Source organism: Lemur catta, chromosome X (genome assembly GCF_020740605.2).
Source record: "Lemur catta isolate mLemCat1 chromosome X, mLemCat1.pri, whole genome shotgun sequence".
Classification (NCBI taxonomy): domain Eukaryota; kingdom Metazoa; phylum Chordata; class Mammalia; order Primates; family Lemuridae; genus Lemur; species Lemur catta.
This window is the reverse complement of record NC_059155.1, coordinates 57,789,986-57,802,200: the sequence shown is the minus strand read 5'-3', so window position 1 is coordinate 57,802,200 and position 12,215 is coordinate 57,789,986. Positions and strand designations below refer to the sequence as shown.

Genomic DNA, 12,215 nt, shown 5'->3' with positions numbered 1-12,215 from the left:
CTGCTAAGTGCTGCTGATTCAGGCGGGTGGGGGTGGGGGCCCCTGGGGGCAGAGGGGGTAGGAGCAGGGCAGGAAGAGGGGGGAGTCCAGGAAGGAGGTGGGGAGAATTGGCAAAGTTCCCTGCCACCCCCATTTTCCAGATGACGCGACTGAGGCCCAACCAGCTTTGTAGGAGGCGGAGTCTCCCCAGGGTCCCTCTCAGGCTGTCCTAGGGGAGGGGGCTCGGGGAGCCACGAGGCCCCTCCCTGCCTCTCCATCTCCCGGCAAGCTCGGAGGGGCGGGGAGAGAGAGCCAGAGGAGGAGGAGAACTCAGGCAGCTCTGCAGAGGGGGCCAGAAGCTCCGGTGTTTGGTACCCCCAGCCCCACCGCTGTTGCTGCTGCTGCAGCGGGGACACAGGTGAGGACAGCCCTATGGGGAGGGGGAGGGGGCCACCAACAGCACTGTCCTTGTCCTTCCCTGGTCCAGCCCCCACGCCCTAGCCCATCCTGGGATAGTCCCCAGGGGTCCCACTGAACCTTGCCCTTCCAGAGCCTCCTTCCAGGGACCCAGCCCCCTGCCCGTGCCCATGCTGCCTCCTCTCCAAGCCTGGCTGTGGCCGCTTCTCCTCTTCCTCCTCCTCCTGCTGCCGCTGCTGCCACTGCCGCTGCCCAGCACACACCGCCAGCCCCTCGGGGTGTGGTTTCCCCAGACCTGCCCCCAACAGTAGGACCCAGCCTTCTCCCGGCCTCCCTGTCAGCCTCCTGCAAAGCTCAGCAGCCCCCCTCCCTGGAGACACACCCAACTCCCTTTCAACACCCCACCCCCCTCTCCAGCCCATTTGGGGGGAACCCCCTGCCTCTTAGTCTTTCCAGGTCCCCTGAGTGCTCTGGGGCTGTGCCCAATTTCATTCCAATTGAGTCCCAGCCCCTCAGGCCCCTTTTTCCTCTCTGCAGAACTCCTGAGGGTGTGGACCAGGTTTCTTAGCCCCTCTAGATACCCCCTCCCCTGGATAACTCTCAGCCTCTTAAAAAATAACCCAGCCCCACATGTACCCCTCTAGATTCCCCACTCCCCTCCCCAGCCCCACCAGGAGGCCCCTCCTCTTCTTTCTTCCCCAGAACTCCTGTAGAGTGTAGACAACCCCCCCCAGGCTATTCTTGGCAGCTCTAGGCACTCCCCAGACACCTTTCAGCCTCTTTACAACCTCCTTGCCCTACAGCCACCCCTCCAGATGCACCAGTCCCTTTTCCAGATCCATGAGGGACCTCCAACCCCTATATCTTTACCCCCCTAAGTCTTGAGGGTGTGGACAACCCTCCTCACCTGTCTCAGCCCCTCTAGACTACCCCCCTTCCAGACACTGTCAGCCTCTTTCAAGCACCTCTTGTCCCATTTCTACCTCTGTGGATGCCCCAATCTCCAACCCTCCAACCCTGCTAAGGGGTTCCAGGCCCTTCTTCCCTCCCTGGGACTAGACACCATGGACAACTCCCCACGGGTTTCTTGGCCCCTCTAGACACCCCCAAGCATCTCTCAGGCACATGTTCACCCCTCTACAATCATCTCAGTCTCTCTAAACTTTCCCTCATATCTTTCTTGGCCTTTCTGGACCCCTCTTTTCTGCTTCTCTCCATGTCCCATCACCCCTTCTCAGCCCCTCCTCATTGCCCAGGCCCCTCCTGGACCCTGTAAATGCCTCCCAAGCCCCTGCCCTTCTCTCTAGTTCCTCCTCCTGGTTCCTCTTGGCCTCTGTAGACACCCCCAGTTTCCTTGTCCGGGTGGCCCAGGGCCTCTCCAAGCCCCCACCATCCTGGAGACAGCCACATTCTCCTAAACACCACACCCCCCCAAGTCTCCGTGGGCCTGGGGAGCGGCAGGATGGCGGCAGGCGTGGCCACGTGGCTGCCTTTCGCGCGGGCGGCGGCGGTGGGCTGGCTGCCCCTGGCCCAGCAGCCCCTGCCCCCTGCGCCGGGGGTGAAGGCGTCTCGCGGGGATGAGGTTCTGGTGGTGAACGTGAGCGGACGGCGCTTTGAGACCTGGAAGAACACACTGGACCGCTACCCAGACACCCTGCTGGGCAGCTCAGAGAAAGAGTTCTTCTACGACGCCGACTCGGGCGAGTACTTTTTCGATCGCGACCCGGACATGTTCCGGCACGTGCTGAACTTCTACCGCACAGGCCGGCTGCACTGCCCGCGGCAGGAGTGCATCCAGGCCTTCGACGAGGAGCTGGCCTTCTATGGCCTGGTCCCGGAGCTCGTCGGCGACTGCTGCCTTGAAGAGTACCGGGACCGCAAGAAGGAGAATGCCGAGCGCCTGGCGGAGGACGAGGAGGCCGAGCAGACCGGGGACGGCCCAGCCCTGCCGGCGGGCAGCTCCCTGCGCCAGCGGCTCTGGCGGGCCTTCGAGAATCCACACACGAGCACTGCGGCCCTCGTTTTCTACTACGTGACCGGCTTTTTCATCGCCGTGTCGGTTGTCGCCAACGTGGTGGAGACCATCCCATGCCGCGGCTCAGCGCGCCGGCCCCCAAGGGAACAGCCCTGTGGCGAACGCTTCCCAATGGCCTTTTTCTGCATGGACACGGCCTGTGTGCTCATATTCACAGGTGAATACCTCCTGCGGCTCTTTGCCGCCCCCAGCCGTTGCCGCTTCCTGCGGAGTGTCATGAGCCTCATCGACGTGGTGGCCATCCTGCCCTACTACATTGGGCTTTTCGTGCCCAAGAACGAGGATGTCTCAGGCGCCTTTGTCACCCTGCGCGTGTTCCGGGTGTTCCGCATCTTCAAGTTCTCCAGACATTCACAGGGCTTGAGGATTCTGGGCTACACACTCAAGAGCTGTGCCTCTGAGCTGGGCTTTCTCCTGTTTTCCCTCACCATGGCCATCATCATCTTCGCCACTGTCATGTTCTATGCGGAGAAGGGCACAAACAAGACCAACTTTACCAGCATCCCTGCAGCCTTCTGGTATACCATTGTCACCATGACCACACTTGGGTGAGTGCAGACCCTGTGTTGGGGGCTGCCTGATCAATTGATTACACTCACCCTTTCCCTGAAATTAGGAAGGTTAGATGAATGATCTTTCATTTTGCGCTTCAGTTTGCTCATCTGTAAAAATTGAGAGAGTTGGACTTAATCTTCAAATCCCTCCTAGCTCTGACAGTGCCTTGACTTTCTAGGTCAGGAGACTTGGGTTCAAGGATCGTCTTATGCTGCTTTCTTTCTGTTGATGTTGTTTTCTCGAGGCCTCAGTTTCTCCCTCTATAAAATGGGAAATGATGATCCCTTCATCATTTAGAGACGATTCAATAACATCACAGTTGTGAAAGTTCTCTGAATGTTTCTGGTGCAGAATATAGGTACTGACTTTCTATCACCCCATTTTCCATTTTGAGGACACACGTCTCCCAATGTTCTAGAATTGTCTGTTGTGTGGGGCACCACCTGTGTGGCTTTGTGATTCTTCACTATTTCCCAGAACAAGATATTTTCATCATTATTTTTTCACTTCTAATCCCTGAGAGTAAACAGAGTTGGGCTAAAAGTATCAACTTGTGACATCCCCAAAGATATTGTCTAGGGCAGATTCTGTGGCCCTTGTCTAAATTTCCATCACCGGGATTACAGTTGATGTTCAGTATCTGGTGAGTGAATGACTGATTAATTGGGCTTTCTCAGTGCCTTAATAGAGGTACAAAAAATTGACTTGGGGTTTCTAAGGAGTAGAAATTATTTCTGGTTGGAGGCTCAGGATCAGACTGACAAACAAGTATCAAGTCCTGACAATGGGTTGGAACTGAGTATTTTGATGCTTTTTACTCTATTCGGTCCTCACAACAACCCTGTGAGGGCGGATGGCTGCCCATGTCTCATAGTCGCGGACATGGTCTGAGATGACACATCACAGAGCCAGAAATGGCCAAGTCGGAGAGACTTTTGAGCAGAGTCCTGAATGCTTAAAATGAGTCAAAATACAGAAATAAGCAAGAGCCATCCTAGGGCACAGCCTGAGCAAAGACCTAGAGGTTGAAGACTGCAGAGGCTGCATTTCTGTGGAGGAGTTCTGATTGGTCCTGTGGTTAGAACAAAAGTGTGCAGTGTGATCTTGGGCAAGTCAGTTACAGAACCTCGCTGAGCTTCGGTTCCCCTCTCTGTGAAACAAGCTAGTAAGGCTGGCTCTGCTCCATCTCTATGGGAGGGTGGTGGCATGGAGAGAGGCGGGGGGGGGTTCAAGGCTCCCCCCTATTTTGTTGTAAGAAGACAGTTTTCAAGGCTTCCTCTAGGGGAGTGAGAAAGGGTCCTACCTAAAGAAGGTAAAACAAAGACAGGCAAAACCAACTGAACACTCCTCCTAGGACTCTCCCAGCAGGAGGCTGTGTTTACTGCCTGTGATTTCCTCATTCTCCCCTCTTCTTGGTATTAATAGATTTCCAGCTGACTCAGAAGCCCAGTACGCAGCTCGGATAGGGGCAGCAGATGGTAGGGGCTGAGGGCCAGGCCTGTTTCTCATCTGACCCACACTGGTGGCCAGAGAGGTCATTCCCCACATTTTGCAGAGCAAGAAACTGAGGTTCAGAGAGTTGGAGTGCGTGGCCAGGGTTGCAGAGCAAGTCGGGGTTAGATGGGATGGAGAGGGGTACTGAGAGGTGAGTGGGCACTTTTCCTGACCTGGGCCTACCTCCCCCTGCTCCAGCTACGGAGACATGGTGCCCAGCACCATTGCTGGCAAGATTTTTGGGTCCATCTGCTCACTCAGTGGCGTCTTGGTCATTGCCCTGCCTGTGCCAGTCATTGTGTCCAACTTTAGCCGCATCTACCACCAGAACCAGCGGGCTGACAAGCGCCGAGCACAGCAGGTAACTGCACCTTCCATCTGAGCACCTCCTATTCCTCACACTCCAAGCCAGTCTACTTTTGGGCTTTACCCACCTGACCCGTTATCTCCTCCTCTCTCTGTAGAAGGTGCGCTTGGCAAGGATTCGGTTGGCAAAGAGTGGTACCACCAATGCATTCCTGCAGTACAAGCAGAATGGGGGCCTTGAGGTGGGTAGGGCCCAGATTGGGGTTGGGGGTGAGTGGTGACAGGGGAGGAGGGTACTGCCCTTATCTCTCTGCTCTGTCCACTACAGGACAGTGGCAGTGGAGAGGAGCAGGCGCTGTGTATCAGGAACCGTTCTGCTTTCGAGCACCAACATCACCACTTGCTGCATTGTCTGGAGAAGACGACGGTGAGGCCTGATGAGAGGTGGCATAGCAGAATGGAGGGGGTTTCTCTGCTGCCAAGCCAGCTCCCTCCCTCGGATGGAAGGCTCATCACTAAGTGTGGAAATCACACAGAGCTTCCTGGAAGAGGCTACAACAGAGATGAGCCTTGAAGGATGGGCAAGGGGAGGGGAGAGAGAGCGACTTCCAGAAAGGAGGGGACAGCCAGAGCAAAGGCCTGAGGATGGGATCAGTGCCCATGTGTGACTTGTGACCCTGCCTCCTTTCTGCCCACAGTGTCATGAGTTCACAGATGAGCTAACCTTCAGTGAAGCCTTGGGAGCTGTCTCGCTAGGAGGCCGCACCAGCCGCAGCACCTCCGTGTCCTCCCAGCCAGTGGGGCCCAGCAGCCTGCTATCTTCTTGCTGCCCTCGCAGAGCCAAGCGCCGTGCCATCCGCCTTGCCAACTCCACCGCCTCAGTCAGCCGTGGCAGCATGCAGGAGCTGGACACACTAGCAGGGCTGCGGAGGAGCCCTGCCCCTCAGAGGTAAGCACCCCGCCCACCTGCTGGCCACACCTGGGGAAGCTCAGTGCTTAGACAAGTGGGTCTGAGATTTCAAGATTTTAGGCCTAGCAAGTCAAGCTCAAGCCCAAACACCTCGATGCTGACAGCTTGGGCTTATCTTGTCTGGAACTCCTCATTCATTCTTTTACCAAGTATTTATTTATTGAGCACCTGCTGTATGGCTGGCACACTTTTAGGCACTTTGGAGGTAGCAGTGAACAGAACAGAGAAAAATCCAGTGGGATAAAACAGTTAATAAACAAATGCACAGATTATGTAGTGTGTCAAACAGTTGTGAGCACCAAGGAGAAAAATAAATCAGGGAGTGTACAGCAGGGGGTGATGCAGTTTCAATAGTGTGGTCAGGGAAGGCTTTACTGAGGTGACAATTAAGCCGAGACCTGAAGGAAGTGAAGCAGTAAGCTATGCAGATAACTAGAGGAAAATGTTCTAGGCAGAAAGAACAGCCCGTGCAAAGGCCTTGGGGCAGATGTGGGTGTGCTCATTAGAGATGCAGCAAGTGAGCTACTGTGCGTGGGTGGAATGAGCCAGAGGGGAGCCACAGGAGGTAAAGGATAAAAGGAATGAGGACCTGATGACCAAAGCGTGTAGATCCTACTGTAGACTCTTATAAGGACTTCGGCACTGTTAGGAGTAACCATGCAAGATAACATTTGTGTGTGTGCTCATTATGTTCCAGGAACTGCTCTGAGCACTGTGTATCATTTATTATCTCATTGAATCTCCACAACTACCCCATGAGGTAGGAAATAGTGTTATTTCTCTGCTATAGATGAGAGAAAAGAGGTTTAGAGTGGTTAAAGTGAGACTAGGATTTGAACCCAGGACTGTCTGACTCCAGAGCCCTCACTCTCTACTGCCAAAATTGAGGATATAGGCGAAGCATTTAGCATAGTACCAGGGACCCAGTAGGCACTCAATAAATTCCATGATTGCTGTGGCAAGTATTAAGATGACTTTTAAGAGCCTTCCATCTTCCCCACCCTTGTGCACAGCCGCTCAAGCCTCAATGCCAAGCCTCATGACAGCCTTGACCTGAACTGCGACAGCCGGGACTTCGTGGCTGCCATTATCAGTATCCCGACCCCTCCTGCCAACACGCCAGATGAGAGCCAACCTTCCTCCCCTGGCGGCGGCGGCAGGGCAAGCAGCACCCTCAGGAACTCCAGCCTGGGTACCCCCTGCCTCCTTCCTGAGACTGTCAAGATCTCTTCGCTGTGAGGGGCGGGCCAGCCTATTCAGAGGGCCCTCTTCATTTTGGGGGACTCCTTTCCAAAGCCATATTTTGGGGAGGCAGAGAGGGGCAGGTCTGGGGACCCCTTCTGCCCCCCACCGAGAACTATGCAATGGAGTTTCATGGAATGGCCTACATGGTGGGGAAGTAGCCAGGGAATGGGAAACTTCCCCCCACCGCAGACAGTTCTCCTGGTGGGAGCTGAAGCACTAGGCTTCCACAGGCCCCTGGCCTCCTTGCCCCAACACACTGGGTGGGACTGGCCCCGCTCCCCGAGCTGGCCTCCTGCATGCTCCTCCCCTGGGGCCTGAGAGGTAGGTAAAGTGCCTACCTGACATCTGAGCTCTGGCCTGAGAAGGAGAGTTGAGACTTCCTCTTCTCTCTGGCTGGAGGGAGGTTTGGAGGTTCAGCAAAGGGAACCCTCACCTCTGATCTGTTCTCTAGGAGAGGTCCCTGCCCTCTGCCTGGCCCAACAATTCCTAGATTCCGAAGCTTGGAATGCAACCACAGGCTTCATGGGCTGTGCCGCAACAGTGGCCTGCCACCCCCAGGCCCTGGCTAAGGGGTCAGGCTGCCTCTCCCAACACACACAGATAGCACAAACTCCACCACACCCGTCCCTGGCTGCTGGAAATGGGTCCCCGCAAGCCTGTCCTCCGCTGGGCCCCCAGCAAACTCTAGCAATAGCAGCTGCTGCCGTGACATTATGCAAAGCCTCTGACCAGTCTGCTGCAGCATTTACATCTGCCCTAATCAGAGGGGCCACATCTAACTACTTCTTCTCTCTTCTTCTCTGGTTTGCTTCCTTCCTGGGTTGGGCTAGAGTCTGGACTGGCTGAGATAAGAACCTGGTAGCCAGGAAGAGCTGGGCTGTGTTTGGAGATCATGGGCTGATTCCATGTTCTTGGGAAGGAGTCCAGAAGTGTCAGGGGCTGAGGCCTGGATTGTTCCTGAACTCTGGGAGTTGTAGCAGACAGGAGGAACTTCTTGATCTCCTTCTCGTCCCCCACAACTCCTTTTCACATATTCCTCTCTCTTCTCCCTCTTGGGTCACCTTCCAGAACTCTGCTCTCAGGCTGAAATCTGCATCATCTCAGGTTCCCTGTCCCCAGCACTGTCCCCATGGAGCTGGTGACTGACAAAGATGTAGTTTCCGTCAGTTAATAAAACCTGAGAGGAGAGATGAGACTGAACACCTCCTCGGTCTGTGGGTTTGGGGGCTGGGTTGGGCTGGGGTGGTGGTGGTGAAATCACTCTGATTTCAATTCCTTTCAACTAGGTGAAGGGCTGGTGTGGGTAAAGGTATGGGAGGTGGATGGCTGATGATATATTCTGGAAGATGAGAATCTAGGAGAAATGAAAGAGTGTGGTTTGAAGAGTCAAATCTACAGCGAGTGAGGCAGACTAGGGGTTCCTGAGACATTCCCCTTGGACATCATCTACTCCAGCCTCCTGATTCACAGATGGGGAAACCAAGACCCAGAGCAGCATGTAGTTGGTTAGAGGAGACTTAAACCCAGGCTTCCTGACAGCAAACAACTTTGAATTTAACCATAATAAAATCATCTCTCAGTTTGGTGAATTCCCCTTCCTTGTGGACATCCCCTACATTCTCTCTTCTGGGCTACTGGCAACACTAGGATAGTGTGTAGCTGAGTTCTGCAGAGCACCGAGAAGACAGACCTTGGATTCAGATCAACCCGGATTCTTTGCATGAGAGAATCATTTACCTTCTCTTGCCTCAGGTTGCTAATCTGTGAAATAGAGATAACAATTCATTTAGTCACCAAATATTATTAATAACTGCCCATCATGTGCCAGCCCTGGGGATGTACAGAGTTGAGCATGGAAGGCAGACAATTAAGTAATTACGACATAGTGTGGTAGAACTATTATGGATTATAAAAGCATGTAGAAGGCAGGAGAACCTAACCTGGCCAAGACACAAGGAATGAATTGGAGTTAGCCAGGCAAAAGATGAAAGGATGCAAATGTTCTAGGCAGATCACAGTGTCCTGGAGGTTAGAGGGTGAGCTCAGGGCCTTTGGGGAACTGAAAGTAGTTCAGTCCAGCTAGGGAGGAGAGTGTGAGGCTGTGAGGAAAGGAAGGATGGAGAGGTAGGCCAGATCACAGAAGGCCTTGGAAGATATGACAAGGATTTTGGCCTTCATCCTAAGGACACTGGAGACCTCTAAAGGCTTATAAACAGGAAAGTCATGATGAGGTTTGTGTTTCAAAAGGATCATTCTGGCTGTGGAGAGTGTATTATAGAGAAACAGTCCTGGAAGAAGGAAGAACACTGAAGAGGCTTTTGTGGTAGTCCAGTTGGTAGGTAGCTGATGGGGGCTTGGACCAGAGTAGTGGCAGTAGAATTGGAGAGTTAAGAGATTTGGGAGGTAGAATTGACAGGACTTGGGACTGACAGGCATGTGGGTGTTGAGGAAGAGGGAGCAGTCAAGGTTGACTCAGCTTTCTGGCTTGGGCAATGGCTGGAGGTGCCAGTCACTGTCCAAGGGAACATTGAAGCTGTTAGTGCCCAGTGCCAGGTACATAGTAAGTTCTTGGTGAAGGTCAGCCACAATTATTATGAGCTCAGTTTTAGATGTGTAGTGCTGGACAAAAATATCCATTAGAGAGTGAGATATATGGGTTTGGAATGAGACAATCATGAGGCGATTCAATGTGATAATGTGCATAGGCATTTGTCACAGAGCCCTGAACACAACAGGCCCAGTAAATGTGAGTCCCCTCCTCCCATTAAGTCTCATGAGCAGAGAACACCACTAGAGTCCATATATTACTGATACCTTTCAGGCAAGGGTCAGCATCTGAAGGGAGGTGAGATGGTACTCAGAAAAACATTGCGATGGTCTCCCAACCTGTTGTATGGCTTGGCTCCTAAGACTAGCAGCAAGCACTCACCTCTCACAACACCTTCTTGGTTCATGAGAGCGTCTGAACCCCAGAATTATTCCCTGAGGTAGTCTGGGCAGGCATTATCGTTCCCAGTTTACACATGGGTAATCTCAGAAGACAATGACTTGCTCAAGGTCATAGAGTTTGTGATGGTCCATTTGTACCTGGAACTGAGGTCCTCCTGACTGCAAACGCTGGAATCCTTCCACTGCACCACCGTGAAGGCTAATTTATTGAGCCCTTACTATGTGCTGGGCACAGCACCATGCGCTTTACAAGCATTAATCTCTGATTCTCAAATTGGAATTTTCATTGCCATTTAAGAGAGAAGGAGAAACTGAAGATGGGGTAGGTGTTAAATGACTTGCCAAAGATCACTCAGGAAGGGAAGAGCTAGGATTAACTTATAGCTCTCCAGCCACTCGATAGCCGGGATTTTACCAACCCCATTGCGACATGCTGGCCGGTGACAGAGCCAGTTCGTAAACATTCGCTGGACTCAAACTCAGTTTTAGGAAAAGGCAGTGCTGCGCCTGCGCACTAGCCACAGGAGCGGGGAGGTCAACGCGAGGGCGAGAGTGCGGCGGTGCCAGAGAAGGCGTGTCTGTTTTCCAAACACCCACTGTCCCCACGCTGTGTGCCTGCCCCAGGGTTGGTCTGTCTGATGTGAGTGACAGAGTATTTTAGCCAATTACCACAGAACTTCACCCTGTTGCCAGGGTGAAGCGGCGCCCGCCTCTGCCGGAAGGGGATTTGCAGGTGGGTGGGACCGGAACTGACGCTACAGGGGAATGCTATGCTCTGGGAGTGTTGATGTTTTCCAGGCAGTCCGGCTGACTGCGTTCAAGGTGCAAGCCTGGAGGGGAGGCGTTTTTACTGTCGACCGCAGGGCAGACAACGCTGTCCTTTCACAGTACCCACGCCTGCGAGTCAGCGCCTGGGGAGGAAAGCAAAGAGCAGGCCGAGGCCGGAGAGAAGAAAGGCTGGGAACTAGGGTGCCGACTTTGACTGAAATCTGAGACGGAAGGCACGGGAGGGCGAGCACTCGCCTCTGATTGGTCCGTGGGCGTCGTCGAGGACCCACGCAGCTGCTTCGATTGGTTGGTGACCGCAATTGTTGTGGTGGCGGCGGCGGCGGCGGCGATCTTGCCCACGTACTTCCGAGCGAGGGGCCGGGCTGTGCCCTGGCGCGCGTGCGCAGAGCCCCGGGGCCCCACCCGGTAGTTCAAGAACCTGCGAGGGGGCGGGGCGGAGACCTGCTTGTTTTGGTTCTGTTTCCTTTGAAGCAGAAGGCCGGAACCAGCTTAGCAATAAACTTGCTGGACTTGGAGAGAAGGCTACGACAAACTCGCCGCGGTGCCTAAGTTTTGGACTTGACATCCGGGTTCTCCTCCCGGCGTCACTAGCGCGCCACCACCGACAGTTATCGAACCGGTGCCTCGATCTCTTTATCCGGGTCTAGGCGTTCCCGTCGTGCTTCGCGCACTACACTTGCCCCCTCATCCGGGTTCTCTCCCGGCGTGCTCCGCGCCGGGTTTGCTGGGGGGCACTCGGCGGTACCGCCATGACTATTCTCCCCAAAAAGAAGCCGCCGCCTCCCGACGCCGACCCCGCCAACGAGCCGCCGCCGCCTGGGCCACTGCCCCCGGCGCCGCGCCGCGGCGGGGGTGTGGGCGTGGGCGGCGGTGGCACGGGCGTGGGTGGTGGCGACCGTGACCGTGACTCGGGCGTTGTGGGGGCCCGTCCCCGGGCTTCGCCACCGCCTCAGGGCCCGCTACCGGGACCGCCGGGCGCTCTCCACCGCTGGGCATTGACTGTGCCTCCTGGCGCAGTGGCGGGCCCCCGGCCACAACAGGCCTCTCCTCCTCCTTGTGGGGGCCCAGGCGGTCCCGGCGGTGGTCCCGGCGACGCGCTAGGTGCAGCAGCGGCGGGCGTGGGTGCGGCAGGCGTGGTGGTGGGCGTGGGCGGCGCCGTGGGCGTGGGTGGCTGCTGCTCCGGGCCGGGGCACAGCAAGCGGCGACGTCAAGCTGCTGGGGTTGGCGCTGTTGGTGGGGGCAGTCCCGAACGTGAGGAGGTTGGCGCGGGCTACAACAGCGAGGACGAATATGAAGCGGCTGCAGCACGCATCGAAGCTATGGACCCTGCCACTGTCGAGCAGGTAAGAGTTGTGGGCAGCTGTGACAAATGGGACCCCCCAGACTGAGAAGGGACCCAAGGAAGGCTGGTTGAGATCGCCCTAAGGGATCTAGGCCTTCTCATGGGGCCTGATACTTCTCTGGTGGTAGAGGCAT

The 12,215-nt window shown here is 55.2% G+C and overlaps 2 protein-coding genes across 4 annotated transcripts in view; both read left to right on the top strand.

Annotated features, from left to right (window-relative positions):
• Window positions 1-136: 136 nt before the first annotated feature.
• Window positions 137-8,194, top strand: KCND1 (potassium voltage-gated channel subfamily D member 1). Of its 2 annotated transcripts, XM_045538272.1 has the most exons (7): window positions 137-397; window positions 530-2,979; window positions 4,679-4,841; window positions 4,945-5,028; window positions 5,115-5,213; window positions 5,485-5,735; window positions 6,770-8,194. In XM_045538272.1, the coding sequence occupies exons 2-7, from the start codon at window positions 1,859-1,861 to the stop codon at window positions 6,993-6,995; spliced, it is 1,944 nt and encodes a 647-aa protein (XP_045394228.1). In that variant the 5' UTR covers window positions 137-397; window positions 530-1,858; the 3' UTR covers window positions 6,996-8,194. The 2 variants fall into 2 exon arrangements, with proteins under 2 accessions (XP_045394228.1, XP_045394227.1); XM_045538271.1 differs by having other exon boundaries at window positions 137-2,979.
• Window positions 8,195-10,700: 2,506 nt separating this feature from the next.
• The window catches only part of OTUD5 (OTU deubiquitinase 5), a 31,315-nt gene continuing 29,800 nt past the window's right edge, over window positions 10,701-12,215 (top strand). For both annotated transcript variants that reach the window (XM_045538082.1, XM_045538081.1), the window contains exon 1: window positions 10,701-12,082. In XM_045538082.1, coding sequence (XP_045394038.1) covers window positions 11,489-12,082 — 594 coding nt within the window. In that variant the 5' untranslated portion in view covers window positions 10,701-11,488. The remainder of the gene's footprint in view (window positions 12,083-12,215) is intronic.

What these genes read in the sequence shown, in the direction of transcription:
- KCND1 (XM_045538272.1), top strand. Translation starts at nt 1,859, where the DNA reads ATGGCGGCAGGCGTGGCCACGTGGCTGCCTTTCGCGCGGGCGGCGGCG. An exon ending in ACAAGCGCCGAGCACAGCAG is followed by an intron (nt 4,842 to 4,944) that starts GTAACTGCACCT and finishes CTCTCTCTGTAG; the next exon opens with AAGGTGCGCTTGGCAAGGAT. An exon ending in AGCAGAATGGGGGCCTTGAG is followed by an intron (nt 5,029 to 5,114) that starts GTGGGTAGGGCC and finishes TGTCCACTACAG; the next exon opens with GACAGTGGCAGTGGAGAGGA.